Source organism: Cynocephalus volans, chromosome 4 (genome assembly GCF_027409185.1).
Source record: "Cynocephalus volans isolate mCynVol1 chromosome 4, mCynVol1.pri, whole genome shotgun sequence".
Lineage (NCBI taxonomy): Eukaryota > Metazoa > Chordata > Mammalia > Dermoptera > Cynocephalidae > Cynocephalus > Cynocephalus volans.
This window is the reverse complement of record NC_084463.1, coordinates 19,311,860-19,327,367: the sequence shown is the minus strand read 5'-3', so window position 1 is coordinate 19,327,367 and position 15,508 is coordinate 19,311,860. Positions and strand designations below refer to the sequence as shown.

The following is a 15,508-nucleotide window of genomic DNA, read 5'->3' as shown; positions in this document are numbered from 1 at the left end:
TCATTTGCATCTGCCAATAAATCCTCCCAGCTTATGCCCCCCACATTTGAGGCTGCTGGCCCAGCATCATTCCCCTCCTCAGGCCTGATGGGAGAGCATCTATACCTGGAGGCCCCTCACTCCTCCCCCGCCCCCAAGAACTGTCTACCGGATCAAGGTGGGCACCTCCCTGTAAGGTCTATCCAGGGTCAACCAGCTACCCCTGTGTGGACTGCACAGAAAAGATACACAATTGGAAGATCCTCTGAGGACCTGGACTTGAGAAACCAGGACACTGCAGGGGAAAGGACAAGAGGAACAAGATGGAGAAGAGAGAAGGGAGAGAAATGACAGGAGGCAGAGAAGGGAGGTTGAGAGAGGAGCATGTGCTCAGAGAGCAGCACAGACACCCAGCCTCCCCCAAATTAAGAGAATGAGGAAGATGCGGCCCTTCTCGAGGCGCGGGAATTAAGCGCTTCCTGATTCCCAAAAGATCTCTATGTAACCCTTCACTACATGAGTGAATTTCTGCTCCTTACAACCCAAAGAACTTGGTCTAAGATACAGCTAGACAATCCGATGATTTTCAAATGGATGTGTGTCTTGACTTTACAACTAGACCTCAAGCTCCTCACAATGTCAGGGTCTCAATTTCTTCCCTCCTTTGAATGCACATCACAGTGCCCAGAACTAATTATTCATTCAATCAACATTTTCTGAACTCTGACATGTGCAGGCCCTATACTGAGTGCTGGGAATAAAGTGGCGAATGGAAAGGGACACCTGCTCTGCAGGAGCTCACTATTGAACAGGGAGATGAGCAGTAAATCTCCACGCTCATGGCATGGGGAAGGAACAGAGCTCTGCGCTCCCAAGACCTGCGTTGCAGCACTTACTAGGAACATGACTCTCAGCAAAGTTACTTAGCTTACAGGAGCCTCAGTCTTCCTATCTGAAAAATGAAAATAATCCACCTCCTTGGGTCATTCTAAAGATTCCTGTGAACATAGGTAAAGCATCTACACGGTACCGTAAAAACCACAGGAAATAAATAGCAGTAGTTATAAAATTTCGCTAAAGAGATGCCCAGAGTGGTAAAGGTGGAGAGAACAATTATCTCTGTCAGCACAGGGAGGTGGGGAGTCTCAGAAGGCTTCAGAGAGAAGGGAGAATAAAGAAAGAGGTGGCAGGCAAATCCACCCATCCCCTGCTTCCCCTCAGGAGCAGATGAACGCCCTGTCACTAGGGCCCCTCTGCACCCCCTCGGGCCCCGCGCACACCGCACCTGAGTCGACTCTTGTTTCGAGCCACGCGGGTGAGCGTGTAGCGGTTGATGGTGTAGAAGTAGTCGTGGTATGGCACGTCGTGGGTGAGGACTTCGGCGTCAATCACGTAACACTCACTCTCCTGGCTCCCCTTGTACAACGTCTGAGGGCAGGAAAGGTCCATTGGACAAAACGGAGGAGTGGCAGGATGGGCAAACCACCTTCTGCACTCCCCCCGACCACCCACCACACGACTTCTGGATGGAAGACCCGCACCACTGTTAATGAAGCATCTAAACACGCAAGATGATGCTGCTTCCGCGCTGGGCACCTGCCCCCAGAAACATCTCTGCCTAACATCTGTCCTTCACGGCAGCACAGAGGACCCTCCGGCCCCTACCGCCTCCGCCTCTCTGCCCTCACCTGTGTCTCCCTGACAGTGGCAGTTTTGGGAGCCAGAGGGTTGGTAAGGGTGATGGTGTAAAGAATCACTCGGCTCTGGTTTCCGTTCTCTTCCTTTTTCCATGGATGGAAGATGATATCTGAGGGTAGAGAAGAGCCCTGGAATCAGGCAGGGAAAGAAGCTCCCCCTCTCCACATCTAAACTTCCCCTGCAAGTGAACTTTTCCTGACTGTGCTGACTACCGACAGGCCCCAAAAGGAAGCCAATGGGAGCCCGGGGGCCAGGGGAGGAGGGTGGGAGGAGGGGGAGTTGGAGCAGAAAGAGGCTCATTGTAGCATTGCCCAAATTCTACACAAGGCTCCAGAATGCTGATTGTTCCTGGAGCTGGGGCAGGAGGTCCTGGGGCCACCTACGGGGATGAGGGCAACACTGGAGCTACTGTGGCGAGGGCCTAGGATCCCATGGGAACAAGTCTCCTCCTCTAAGGCATGACCTCCCTGTGCCCTCAACATATCCTCTCTTCCCAGCACTGGGGCCCAATGATGCCCAGATGCTCTTCACAGAGTGGGTGTGTAGCAGCCCTGCTAGACCAGAGCCTAGTGCCTGCTGAGGCAAGAACGGGGGCCAGGGGATGTGACAGAGGCAGAGTGGGGACACATGAACCCCCAGAGTCCTACATCTGCATCCCAGCTCGGCCCCTTCTTAGCTGCATGACCTTAGGCAAGTGGTAATAGTCTGAGTTTCAACTTCCTCATCAATCTGTGGGTCACAATGCCCACACACAGAGCAGCCATGAGGACTACATGACATTGTGCCACATGCTTGGCATGGAGTGGGGGCCTCCCAGCAAGTGGGAGCTGCTGCCCTTTACTGGATGGTAAGCCCAGTGAAGGCAGAGACCGGGCAGGTCCTGCTCACTGGTGAGTCTTTGGGGCCTGGTGCACAAGGGGGAAGGAGAGAGCAGCAGTCCCCGAGGGAGCACCAGCACCACATAAGGCTAGAAAGAGGTGTCTGGGACATCAGGTGGCCTGGAGAAGGAGGGTGCATGGAAAGAAAGGAAAGGGAGCAAATGTAGAGAGATGGGTGGACAGAGAGGGAGGGATGCAGGGACCAGCCTGGCAGAAGGAACCTGAGAAGCGCCGCTGCTCCATGAAGTCCCGCTGGAAGGGCGAGTTGGTGAAGAGGAGGTCGTAGAGCTTGTCCACGCTGAAGTTGAAGACTTCATTCACGAACTGCCGGCCATTCAGGTCCTCATAGAAGGCCTGCACCTCCCCTGCACAGATGAAATGACAAGGACAGAAACAGTGATGGTGGGGAGCAGGGCACCCCCAGGACATCCCCAGAGCACCATGTTTCTGGCTGATGCAGGCATAGCCACCAGGGTAGGGGGAGGCCATGGAGTGGGGCAGCTGTGCTCGTGGGCTTTGCTGTTTATAACTCTGCTCAGTCTTTCCTTCGCTGGGATGCATATTGTTTACTATACAGGTTGTCCATCCCAAATCTGAAAATCCAAAATCTGAAATAATCCAAAACCTAAAATATTCCAAAACCTGAAACTTTTTGAGCACCAACGTGACACTCAATGAAATTGCTCATTGAAGTACTTCTGATTCTGGATTTTCAAATTAGGGATGCTCAGCTGGTAAGTATAATGCAATTATTCAAAAATCCAAAAAAAAAAAAATCTGAATCCGAAACGCTTCTGGTCCCAAGCATTTTGGATAAGGGATACCCAACCTGTACCCGGCACTGTGTTTATTCATCCCTTGCAAAGAGTTTGGGATGACTATTTGCTTTTACACTTTCAAACCCCCCTAATTAAGTTGATCTTAGACTAAAATTCAAACAAATCACTACTTCCTGAGGATGCCTGAATCTGAAGGACGGTTCATCAAGAGTCTATAAGTTATCCACAATTGCAACAAATGGCATTAAAATCCATGGCATAGGTGTGTTCAAGGGACATTGATTAATCTTGAATAATCTGTTTATAGAAAAGTTTCTAAGGCTGGGGCTGTTCCAAAGGGCTGTGATCCCTAACTGCACAAGGTCTGCTCTCCTTCTACAGTGCAGTTTATTTCCCCCATGATTTCAATACCTCCACCCTTTTAAAGCTATGATTACAGCTTTATTGTAGCAAAAGAATACAAATCAGAATGAGCCAAGGTGAGAGGCACAAAGAGCAAGGTCTGTGAGGGTCCCAAAAGTGACATTTCCCTCTTTCTCAGGGATGCCACATTACCATTGATGTGTGACAATCTGCAGAATATTGCCCACCAGGGAGTTCCCCTGTAGTCTTCTGAATTTTCTATCTGTTACAGGGTAATGTGTTTGAGGTACAGGTGAATTGCTAAAGCCTCAGCACTCCTCCCTGCTCTGGGCCACCTCCACAATCCCTAATTATTGCCCTGCATGAGCTGATATGTGATCTCAAGTAGGAGGCTGACATTTCTGACACCCTGGGACCCTGAGCAGACCAGGAAGAACTCGGGAGTGTCCTACAGGGTCAGTGCCTGTGAGTACACAGATGGGGCCCAGTACAAGGGCAGTGCAGGAAGTATTCACATCTTAGTGTATGTGAATGGCACCCCTGTTGTTAGGCAGTCCCCAACTCGTGCAGTCATTTGCACTGGCCCTGAATCCCAGATGGGGTGGACAAGCCAACCGAAGGTTAGAAAACTACTACCAGTGACCTTTCAGAGAGAGTACGCAGAGATGAACAAGTGCACACTGTCTGCATCTGCTCACTAGTCAAAACTCAATTCACCAATTCAATGGAGAACAATCAACCAATTTCATGAATACTGAGAATCTGGCCTCTCTCTGTGGAATATAGGAAGCAGCATGCTCCTGAGAGATGTCCTAGAATCTGATGCTGTGCAGAAGTGACATAAGAAGCTATCTACTCAGAATAACTACAGAGCAGGGGAGTCTCCAAAGTCTCCCCGATCCAGCAACACCTTTTCTTCTAGCCTCGCCTAAACACCCCACGCTGGAGTCACCAACGAATTCTGCAGCTATCTTGAGGAAGCTTCTATTAAAACCCAATCATTTCCATCGAGCAGTGACTGGCGCCTTCCCTGTGGCACATAAACACTGCCTTGCCTTGCATGTCTGTGAAGGACGGAGCTGCGAGGCAGCCAGCGTCAACAGGGGTACATTTAGTGATGACACCGGATGGCAGAACAAAGCATTACCTGCTGAGTAAGAAAGACAAGTACAAGTAGGGAAAGATGAGGATTCTGCAGTGAAAGCCTGAAAAAAGGGATGGATGCTGCTGTGGACTGAACTGTGTCTCCCAAAGCCCAGGTATTAGAAACTTAACCCCCACTGTGACAGTGTTAAGAAGGTGGGAAGTCCTATTACGGTAATTGGAAGGTGGGGCCTTGAAGAGGTGATTAGATTGTGGGCCATGCCCTGGTGAATGGATTAATCCATATGATGGTTTAATGGTGGTCATGGGTATGGTTCTGAGGGCTTTACAACAAGAGCCAGTGAGGAGGTTAGTCTCTCTTGCTTCTGCCTTTCTTGCAATGTGATACCCTGTGTCACCAAAGTCACCACCAAAGAAGGCCTCACCATAAGTGTTCCCTGGACTTTGGGCTCCCCAGTCTCCAAACTGTACATGGTAAATATTGTTTCCTTACAAATTACTCACTTTCAGGTATTTGTTATAAGCAACAGAAACGGACTAATACAGATGATAATAACAAAAGTACCTTTTTTTAAAAAAACTCTGTTACCCACACTTCCACCAGGACCTAGAGATGGACTCTAGTCCCACAAAGAGACCTGCTTTTATCCTTCAAAATGCAGAGGGGAAGGGCCACTCTGGAGCAATTTTCAAATGCCCACCTTCATCGTGGGTGTCAGAAGAGTCGCTGAGCTCAGTGGGGATGTCCTCATTGTCATTGAAGTCCAATGAAGGGGAGGTCACAGGTGTGATGATCTCAATCTTCTCCCCTATGATGTTGTCAATGGTGAGCTCCTTCTCCAGGGACCCGTCACCCTCCAGCACCTCCTCCTCCAGGGGCAGGCCATCAAACTGCAGCGGAGACAGAAGAGTCACCCACTGGGGCAGCCTGCTCTGATCTAGTCTCCAAAGAAAGATTTGGGACCTGGCCTTGGAAGCCCTCACATTCCCCACATAGCACTCTGCTCAAGAGGTGGGCTGGAGTCGTGCTCTGGGGGCTTTTCCCAGCTCTGCCTCAGAAGCCAGTGCCGCTGCCCTTCTGGCGCTGGCCATTCGAATAGCATCACAAGCTCCACGAGCCCCACGCCTCACAGGCAGAGTCGGCTCCTCCAGTTCCAGTTCCTTTCCTGCAGCCACACCCCCACCACGCTAAACAATGCCAGCCAGCCTCTAGGCAGTGCCCTTTTTTCCTAGGACCTGCAAAAGGCTTCATAAGCTTTTTAAAATTCACTCTCCCATTAGCCCTAGAAGGGAACTGACACAATTCTTTATATTTTAAAGATAACCTCAGAGACAGAAAATAAAGTCTAGGCATCAAACAAATGATATTTTCATTTTAAGACCAGATGGTCTGACCCCTGGAATAACAAGGCTCCCTTTTCTGGGAGTGCTTTCCTGAGGAACCCCACCCATCCTTGTAGCTGCCAGTGCAGGACCCAACCCTCCCTCTCCCTCTTCCTTCATCAAGGTTCTATCTCCTCTTAGGCGTTTTTATAGCTTCCCCGAAGTCTAGCACAGTGGGAAAATAAGCCTGTGCATATACTAGGAACTTGACAGAAATTAATCAAATGAGCAAATAAACAATGCACAGTTCTACATTCACGCATGACTTTGACCTCAGGTCAAGGCAGCAAAAAAACAAAACAAAACAAAAAATGTGGAATAGTCGTCCACCAGAGGGGTTGATCTGGAGGAGCCTACAAAGGGCAATATTCACAAAACGGACTTGAAACCACTTTCATTTGCTCAGAAGTCAATCCAAATTGTGTCCCCTAAGCACTTGGAACCCAGCTCTGCATCCTGGGACTATAAAACTAGAATACAGAGAACCCACGCACTCCAGGAGGCTTCCTTGAATGAACTGACCACAATGAGACCAACCTCCCCTCTACCCGCTCCCAGGCTGGGCTCCTGTGGAGTTCACTAAGCTAGGAAACATGGGCCACGGGATCAGGTTGGAGGCAAAGGGCTTCCTGCCCATACCGAGACTGGGGCTTCGCTGCTGCCTGTGGATGTCAATGTGCTGTTGGTGATGGATTTTTTGGGCAGCTGTGGACTGGCATCTGGCTTGGTCTCTATGCTGCTTTTGGACGAGCTGTCATTCACTTCGTTCTCCTCCACAGGGATCTCCTCGCAGTAGCTGGGAGAAGACACCAGGAAGCCTCAGTGGTCAAGATCGCCAGCTATTCCAAGAACCTCAGACATGTCTATCCACCCAAAACTATCGGCTTTCCTGCTGCTTTGCTTTGTATACAATCATCCTCGAACAAAAAAATCCCCCCCCATTGCTCTCCTGCAATGTCCTTTCTTTCTCATCCCACCCCTCGCTGCCCCCCATGCAAAATTTCTGGCTCCAAACTCGCCTTTGCTAGGCCCCCTCTGTTTTTGTACCTACCTAAATACGACCATTATCCATCTTAAGCTATTTGTCCCATTGATGCCCATCCCATCCTGACCATCTGAATAAAATATCTGAGTTCTGAGCGTACATTTCATTTCTCAAACAGCAACTAAGTCAGGACTCTGGACACAAGTGCTTCCTCGGTGGTATTGCCCAAACTCTGGATCGTAACTAGGATACTACTCTGCACTGTGCACCTAAGAGGAAAATCCCCTTGAGATGAAGGTGGATGCCCTTCTGGAGACATTTCAGGGATGCCACTGTCGCCTCTCCCAAGAGAGCAATCATGATCCTTACAGTCGTCATCATCACCAACATCTGACTTATACTTTCCATCTCATCTGGATGCGTAACAGCTCTGAGTAAATCATTATGTGCATTTCAGAGATAATCAAACAGGTATTCGCAGAGGTGAGGGCACACCACCGTTTAATGTCAGAATTCGTACCTGAGCCCAGGCTAAATGCTACGCATGCAATGCTCCTCCCCTGCTTTTCACGCCTCTGCACTTCGTGCACTAGCATTAAGCCTCTGCTTACCTTTCTGACCTTGAGCATGCAGTCGGTGTGCAGCCACTACCTTTCTTAACCTCTCAGCAGCACGTGAGAACAGTGGTCTCCCTTCTCCTTAACTGCCTTCTCTTGGCTCTCAGGATAGGAAAATCTCCTAGCGGTCCTCCTACCTTACCGGGTGTTCTTTCAAGATCTCTTTTGCTGCTGCTGCTTCTTGATAAGTGCTCCTAAGCCCAGCCCTTGAATTTCTTTTTATGTTCAACCAGTCACCTGGAGATTTCAGCCAGTCTCATGGCTATCCACGAGTAACTCCTGAGTTTATGGCCATAGCCCAGGCTTCCCAGGAACTGCACACTCGTACTCAAATGCCTACTTGACGTCTCCAGTGGCTAACAGCCATCTCAGTCAGTCTCAGCTTGCCTTCCGATCTTCCCCCAAAACCTGCTCTGCTATAGCATTGTCCATCTCAGTTTGGAACAACTCTATCCTTCCAGATGGAAGGATAACCTTGAAGCCTTAAAGTCATCTTTGGCTCCTTTCTGATCCATTAGCAAATCCTTCAGAATATATTCAGGAACTAACCACTTATTGCCAGTTCTAGTTCTACCTTCCTGGTCCAAACCATCATCTCTCATCCAAATCCAAATGATCTAGATTACTCAATAGCTTCTTAAAGGGTCTCCCTGTTTCTGCCTTTGTCTCCCTTCAGTGTATTTTCAAAACAGAGGCCAGAGTGATCCTGTTAAAATGTTAAGTCAGACCTCATCAATCATCTATTCAAAAACTTCCCATCTCACTCTAAAAACCAATCATCATATTGGCCAAAAGGCCCTCGACCTCCCTGACATCACCTCCGACTGGTCCCCTTGCTCATTCTGCTGCCACACAGGCCTGCTTGCTGTTCCCCCTGCCTGGAATGTTCTTCCCGCAGGTGCCCCGGACCCCAGCTCTCTCCCTTGCTTCCTTGGGGCCTTCCTCAGAGCCATGTTCCCAGGGAGGCCCTCACCATTCCCCTTCTCCGGGCAGCACCACCCACTGCTGTGCTCACCCCATTGTGTTGAAGTCGTCATCAGGGGGCACGTAGTCCTCGTCATCACTGGTCAGGCCCAGCTCAGTCCCGTAGCACTGATGAACGAAGTGCCACAGCTCCTTGGGGCACAGGGGCTGCAGGAAGAGAGGAAGCGGCTCTGGTCCTTCCTTCCTCAGGTCCCCCATTCCGCACAGAGGCACTGAGCCAGGCTGGCTCCCCTGGGGGGCAGGAGAAGTCAAACTACTTTCCCCCCATGTGAACCAGAGGAGAGCTCCCACCTCTATGACAACTCCACCTGCCTCGAGGGTCTCAGCAAGATGCCAATCTTCTGCTAGGAATGTGGATTGCAGCAGAGCCGGGAACCTGGCCCTTCCTCACCTGTTCCCTCAACAGAGGTTTGCAGAATGGGACCTATTGGCCCCTGAGGATGGTGACTGCCCCACTTTCTGCTCCTATTGATGAGATCCAGCATTAAGTGGAATAAACCCATGTTACTCTGGGGCCAAGGGGGATCACAGAGCTTCTGATGTGAAATCTGAATGAGCTCCCAGAGGAGACCTCGCCTTCCACCCACTGCAAAAATCTTCCTTTATAGTAATTGTGGCCACACAGTCCTCCCTGAATCACTTCCAAGAATAAGGGTAGATGATCTCAGAGGTTTCCCATTCCATAGCTGGACAGTTCCTGTGATTAGAAAGTGTCCTACATTTTCAGTTTAAGGGGCTTCAAGGTCACCTCATCCAACCCTCTCTCGACTACCTAAATACTTCCTTCTTAGCTCTGAAGTGGAATCAGTTTGCTGACCGGGTGTCTATATGTCCTCCCTAAAAGCACTGACCAAGGAAAAGTTAGTTCTCATGGGGCTCAGAGTTTCTGGAGAGAAGCAAAGGAATATCCAAGAGCTAAGGTCAGAGTCTCAGATTTCAAGAAGGGGAGAAAGTGGTAGCAACATGTATGTGAAAAAGAGGGCAAGAGCAAGAAAAACAGAAGCAAGTCATGACTTAAAAAAAAAAAAAAAAAAATCAAACATAAAGAACGCTTGCACCAGTAGACTTCATAAACAATCTGAGAGCTGCTAAACCTGTCCTTTCAAGGTATGACTTAAGAAGCAGGCAGGACCCCATGAGCCAGCGTTCCAGTTCTATGATTAAGGAGAAGTGCTTGGAAGAGTAGAGCCAGGACCCTGTCTCTGGGCCGGCTGGGTTTGGGGGTGGATGCTCTCTGTGCTGACCGTCGCAGTGTCCGAGGGAGGCATCTCCTTCTCCTTTATCGTGACCTACCTGTCCTGTCTCTGTCCTTTGTGTATGCCATTCATCCTGTCTGGGATGCACCTACCTCTCTGCCAAATCATGTGCTAGCTGGCTTCTCCAGGCAGACTTCCCTGGCCAATTCCACCTGGCTCAGCTTGTCTGACCACAGTTGGAACAAGCACAATTAGCAGACCCTCTTCAGCAGGCAGACTCCTTAAAAATATTTCATGAGGGCATTTGCAAACCATATGGATGACCCTGTGTTTATTCAGAAATGACAGCAGTTGTTAACTAAAAATCCACGCCTGCCAGTGGAGACTCAAACACACTGTCATTTCACTGTTAGCGATGGCTAACAAAGACGGAAGATCTCAGCTCAAATAACTTTTCAGGATTTATTTGAGGGCTGAAGACTCTCAGATTAGAAGAAACTCTAAATAATAAATCTACTTAATTTTCTTTAGATAGTAATAAGTTAGTAGATAGCAATAAGATAGTAATAAGTTTGGGCTAAAGTCAAGGCAAATACATGCGTACATGTATATATAAAATCGACATGTATGAATTTATATATATATTTAGCTAACCCTGTGGAAAAATTATATATACAATTTTTTCTTACATCTCTTTCTCTGGCTTGGAGACAGTTTCTCAACACCTCACTGCATCTGAGTGAGAACTCTCTAAGGGCAGGGACCATGACAGGGCCTTCATCTGAGTCTCCTCACAGTGTAGTTCAAACACTTGAGTAGTCAGTGGCTGTCTGTGTTAACGGAACGGCATTTTCTTATTTTCTGTATTTTTGATGGCCTGGCATCTGGGGCCCTGCTGACTGGGGAGAAACCTCTTAGGGTTAGCAAATTCCTAGAGATAGAAAACAACTGATCCCAGAGTGTGCCTTTCATATACAACCAGCCAATCCAAAGCCCATACCACCCAACTTGCCCTAGATTTAGCTCCAGACCATATCCTCCTGCCCTAATTACCCCAAGGCCAGGTACCAGGCAACTAGAGACAGACCTTACACCCTGAAGCTTGCTGAAATCATTCAGACTAGCCAATCCTAAACCTGCTTGCCCTGCTTTGCCTATTCCTTCCCACAAAAACCGTAATAAACACTCCTGCCAGTGTTTTGCCCTTGCTCCCTCTGCCTCCTGACCAGCCCTCGTGTTTCCCCATGTGGCTATGCGTGGCATGCTGTGCCCCCTGTTTCTGGGGGGTCTATGGATATAAAAACTTCTTCCTTCATGACAGTCATTTCTGTGACCGCATGTCTCTCACCATACCTGATTAAAACAAATCCTGGTGCATTTTAAAACGGTGGAACTGAAGGGCCTAAGGCCAATGAGCGCCTTACCCCTGGTAGCTTTGAGACCGTTCACATAGAGAACATGCTACTTCTAGGACTCAGATGAATGTACCCGTGGGAGAACACGTCACTCACCCAAGTCTGTGGGATTTCCAGAACGATGAGGAGATGTGGGCTTCTTTGGCGCTGGCCAATGCCCCGGTAAAAGCAATCTCCCCATGGGGCCCACACCCAAGGGGAAAGAACACTCTGGGTGGATATGCACCCTGAGGCTGAAGGACGCAGCTGGGCAGCGCTTACCTTTTCAAGGAGAGCATTCTGCCAGAGCCGGAACATCATCATATACGTCCTGTCCCGGGCTCCAAATGAAGTGAAGAAGTGCTAGATTGGAAGAGAAAATGACAAGAAGAGTCTGTTAAGACATAATGAACGAAGACATGGTCCTCCTTCCTTTACAAAAAGATACTACTTCATCCTCAAGTACAGATGACTCATTTATCCGTGATCACAGCACAGGCACTTGAGCGATGGGTGTCAGCATACTGGGGGACCTAGGAAACTGGGACCTCAAAATCTTCACTGTGATCAAGTCCTTCCATTTTTACTCACACTTTCCTCAGCGCATTTCTCCCTGAATTGAAATTTTTATGTCCACAAAAAATGTCCTTCACTTGCCTACAGGCACTGGGTAAGAAGTGAGCTGTGAACTAGCCCAAACGTAAGGACAAGACAAATCCACCAGCACTTTCATACGTTCAACAAATATTTGAGCAAGCGAGGCTCTATTCCGCATTTGGGGTACAAGAAGGAACAAAACAGAGAGAGACCCTCCTCTTGTGGACCTTACCCATTAGTAGGATCCTTAACAATATGCAGGAAGAGAGCGACAGAAAGCCAGATTTAACTGGACACCTACTAGGTGCTTCACAAATACTTCTTCGTTTAAACCATGCAAAAAGCCTCAGACAATACACAAAGCCGCTAACGACTAATAAAGAGTAGCAGGCTGGTAAGGTTAGCTTGTATAATCACAAAGCCAGTTACTGCCAGAAACAATTCAAACCAAAGACTGTCTGACCCCAAAGTCTCATGCTTCCTGCCACTGAACTGCCCAAGTCCAAGCGAATTGTAGACCTTGCCTTCAGCAGAAAGCTAGTCCTCCCCAATCGTAAATCTATGGGTCTTTGGGCTCTGGTTAAAGGTCAAGGATCACTGTTTCCTCTGTCCTAAATTTTATCTACCATATTCTCCCCATACCCATAAGGACAATCCATTTCCTATCAGACTGCTCATCCTCTTGATATGTAATCAGCTATGACACGCAATGATGACTACCTACATTTGCATACTGCTTTACAATTCACTGTGTTAAAATACGTGATATTACTTCAAAACTGTTCTATAGGTGCTGCTGGCTCCATTTTACACAAGAAAACTGAGGCTCAGAGAGGTTACATAACATGCCTACAGTCACAGGACTCAAATTCAGATGTTCTGGCTCCTAGTCTAATGCTCTGCCACTCACCCCTTACCCCTCACCCCTGCTCAGACTCCCACCACCCTGCCACCCAGGAAGCAGTTCCAGAAAGTGGATCTGCATCATCCTTACTGTCTGTCACCCCAATCCTATTATCCTTAGCATAAAGGCAATTTAAGGGCAGAAATATAGGAATAGGGGGCGTGGGGTATGGAAGGGCGGGAGGAGTGGGAAGGCCAGAATTGCACCCCACTTACCTTTTCTGAATCAGTGCAAACTTGAATGGCATTGGGAATGAGGCGAGCTGTTTTTTCTTTCGTCATGGAGCAGATGTCTTTCAAACGGACTGTCAGCTGGTGTCCCCACGGGAACAGAGAATGGATAGCAAGCAAAAAGCATTAGTAGAACGTTCCTGTGGCACCAGTGCAGACAGAGGAAATCAAATCACAGTTCACATACTTCTAACTGTGGAAGGGACCACCTCAGAGATCATTTGGTTTATCCTCTTATTTCACAAAGGCCACAAAGTAAGGTTGAGACTGGGACTCATCTGTAGCCAGAGGTACTTCGATTTTGGGTCCAGGGAGCTTTTCTCCTCATTTCTACAGTCTGCTAAATGGGCAGAGGTCCTGCCATTATTTGCCGCTTACAGAAACACAGAATATTGGTGTGGGATGGGACCGTAAAAATCATCTAGTTCATCTTTTTCCATCTTATGAGGAAACAGAGGCAGAGAAAGAAAGGACTAGCCTAAAACCACACCACTAATTGGTTGCAAAATCCAGAAAGCGTACAAGCCAGTTCTTCTGAGTCCCAAGGCCAACAATGCCTTCTATTCCACTATGCTGCCTTCTGCGTCATGCCAAATTGTTTACCTGCATGTGCCCAAAGCAAATGCTCTTCATACTTCTTCTACACCCAAGAGGGAGGGAAGGGAAGACATGGCAGAGGAGATCCCACTATTGGGACTCAGAATTGGGTATCCTTCAAGACTCATACACATGTCTTTGTTAATTATGCAAAGGCTTGAGAAGAGCATGGAGTGAGCACAAGGAAGACAGGAGGGCAGCTTGCTTAGCCACAACCAAGGGGACAGCCCAACGGAGCAAGCACCGGGTCTTTACCAGAGTTTCCCAGCGGAAGATGTTGCTGTAGAAGCAGATCCAATTTTCAGAGAGGTAGAGTCGGCCCTGAAGAAGAATGTCTCTTTGGAGTGCACATGAGTAATCTGTGGTAGGAAGGGGGACAAGGAAGCTCAGAAGCAGGAAGCATTTTCAGCAAACCACTGCAGAGTAGGCATGTCATCCCCCCACCAGCACTGGGGGAGCCCAATTGCCACCACTGACTAGGTGTGCAAGACACTTGGACTAGTGGCCAAGGAAGTCCCTGGCCTCTTGTGATGGGGAACATAAAGGTGGGGAAATATGCTACTGCCTAGAGGCAGAGGAATGAATGTGACAGCAGAGGGAGCCAAGAAAGCTGGCAGTAGAAAAGGCCAGTAACATTCAACTAACTTCCCTCCCCCACCCACAGTTACGCCAACCCCTCCCACCGCTTGGCCATCTGCAGAGATGAGTTCCAGAGACTCCTTCCAGGCTGGGCCCTCAAGACTGTCACAGATGTAGGGCTCAGCCCTGAGCCCTGACAGTGGTGGCCAGGGCCCTGGATGTCCTCTCTTCCTGTTCCCAGACAGACACGCTTACATGGGTTGGCTCGGAGCCTCTAGACAGGAGCAGCCAGATGCTGTCCCTGTGACTCCCATACTTCCTCCCTGCCCCCTCCCAGGTCACCCAGCTCACCAACGATGAGGCGCTCCGAGTCTGGAAGTTGCTTAAAGAGCTTTCTGAAGTCTTCATTTCTCTGTTTGTAAGTGGGGCTTAACACCTGCATGACAACAGCCAAGGTTAACAGGAGTGATCCAGGTTCCGTGGGGTTAGGGAAGAAGGTGCAGGAGGGGCACTTGTTTGTGGTTAAAAGGCAAATATGAGGTTGTTCTCCACACAGACCCTAGGATACTGCAAAACACTTTGTATCCAGTGTCCATCAATGAGAAAATGTCAGACATACTACGTAGGCGCCCACATGATATCCCAAGAGAAAGGAAGGACAGACACCTCCAGGGAGCTTGCAGTTTTGCCTTCTGCAAGCTGGCACCACCCCCAGACAGTGAGGCAGTGTCCCAAGGAACTATCCCAGCCCCCAGCAGGACCCTGGGTATGATGGCACCCAGTGCTCCTCTCAGAAGTTATTATGACTAACACAGTGAGCACTTGGCTGTGTGTGAAAGACATGATTTAAAAAAAAAAAATCATAAAACATAGTGCTAAAAAATTATGAAACATAAAACCAGCGCTAGAATAAGCACATAGGTAGAGAATTTTAAAGCACATTTGGCACCCTAGACGGACCCAACGTCATTCCCCATCCTTACAAGATTATCTAATCCAACCCAATGAGGAAACTAAGGCCAGAGAGAAGCCCCCTCCTCAAGGTCCCCAGCTGATCAGTGGCAGATCCCTGGTCCTAGACCCACTTCCCACAGCCCACCTAGCTTTCTTGGGTGCGTCAGTGTAGGCTCATATCCATAAACTGCCTTAGCAAATCCTCGTTGGAAATTCCATGAGCCAGTTAAATAGGCAGGAACCCTCTCCCTTTCAGGGCTTACAATCTTAAAATTTTTAAAATTAAA

The 15,508-nt window shown here is 48.7% G+C and overlaps 1 protein-coding gene across 6 annotated transcripts in view; it reads right to left on the bottom strand.

Moving 5' to 3' along the window:
* GRAMD1B (GRAM domain containing 1B) overlaps positions 1 to 15,508 on the bottom strand; it is a 159,251-nt gene that overhangs the window by 10,367 nt on the left and 133,376 nt on the right. For all 6 annotated transcript variants that reach the window (XM_063092741.1, XM_063092742.1, XM_063092745.1 and 3 more), the window contains 10 exons: positions 14,619 to 14,703; positions 13,944 to 14,047; positions 13,077 to 13,172; positions 11,643 to 11,723; positions 8,802 to 8,917; positions 6,824 to 6,980; positions 5,503 to 5,692; positions 2,777 to 2,920; positions 1,668 to 1,786; positions 1,265 to 1,407 (listed from right to left, as the gene is read on the bottom strand). In XM_063092741.1, the coding sequence (XP_062948811.1) occupies positions 1,265 to 1,407; positions 1,668 to 1,786; positions 2,777 to 2,920; positions 5,503 to 5,692; positions 6,824 to 6,980; positions 8,802 to 8,917; positions 11,643 to 11,723; positions 13,077 to 13,172; positions 13,944 to 14,047; positions 14,619 to 14,703 (1,235 nt within the window). The remainder of the gene's footprint in view (positions 1 to 1,264; positions 1,408 to 1,667; positions 1,787 to 2,776; positions 2,921 to 5,502; positions 5,693 to 6,823; positions 6,981 to 8,801; positions 8,918 to 11,642; positions 11,724 to 13,076; positions 13,173 to 13,943; positions 14,048 to 14,618; positions 14,704 to 15,508) is intronic.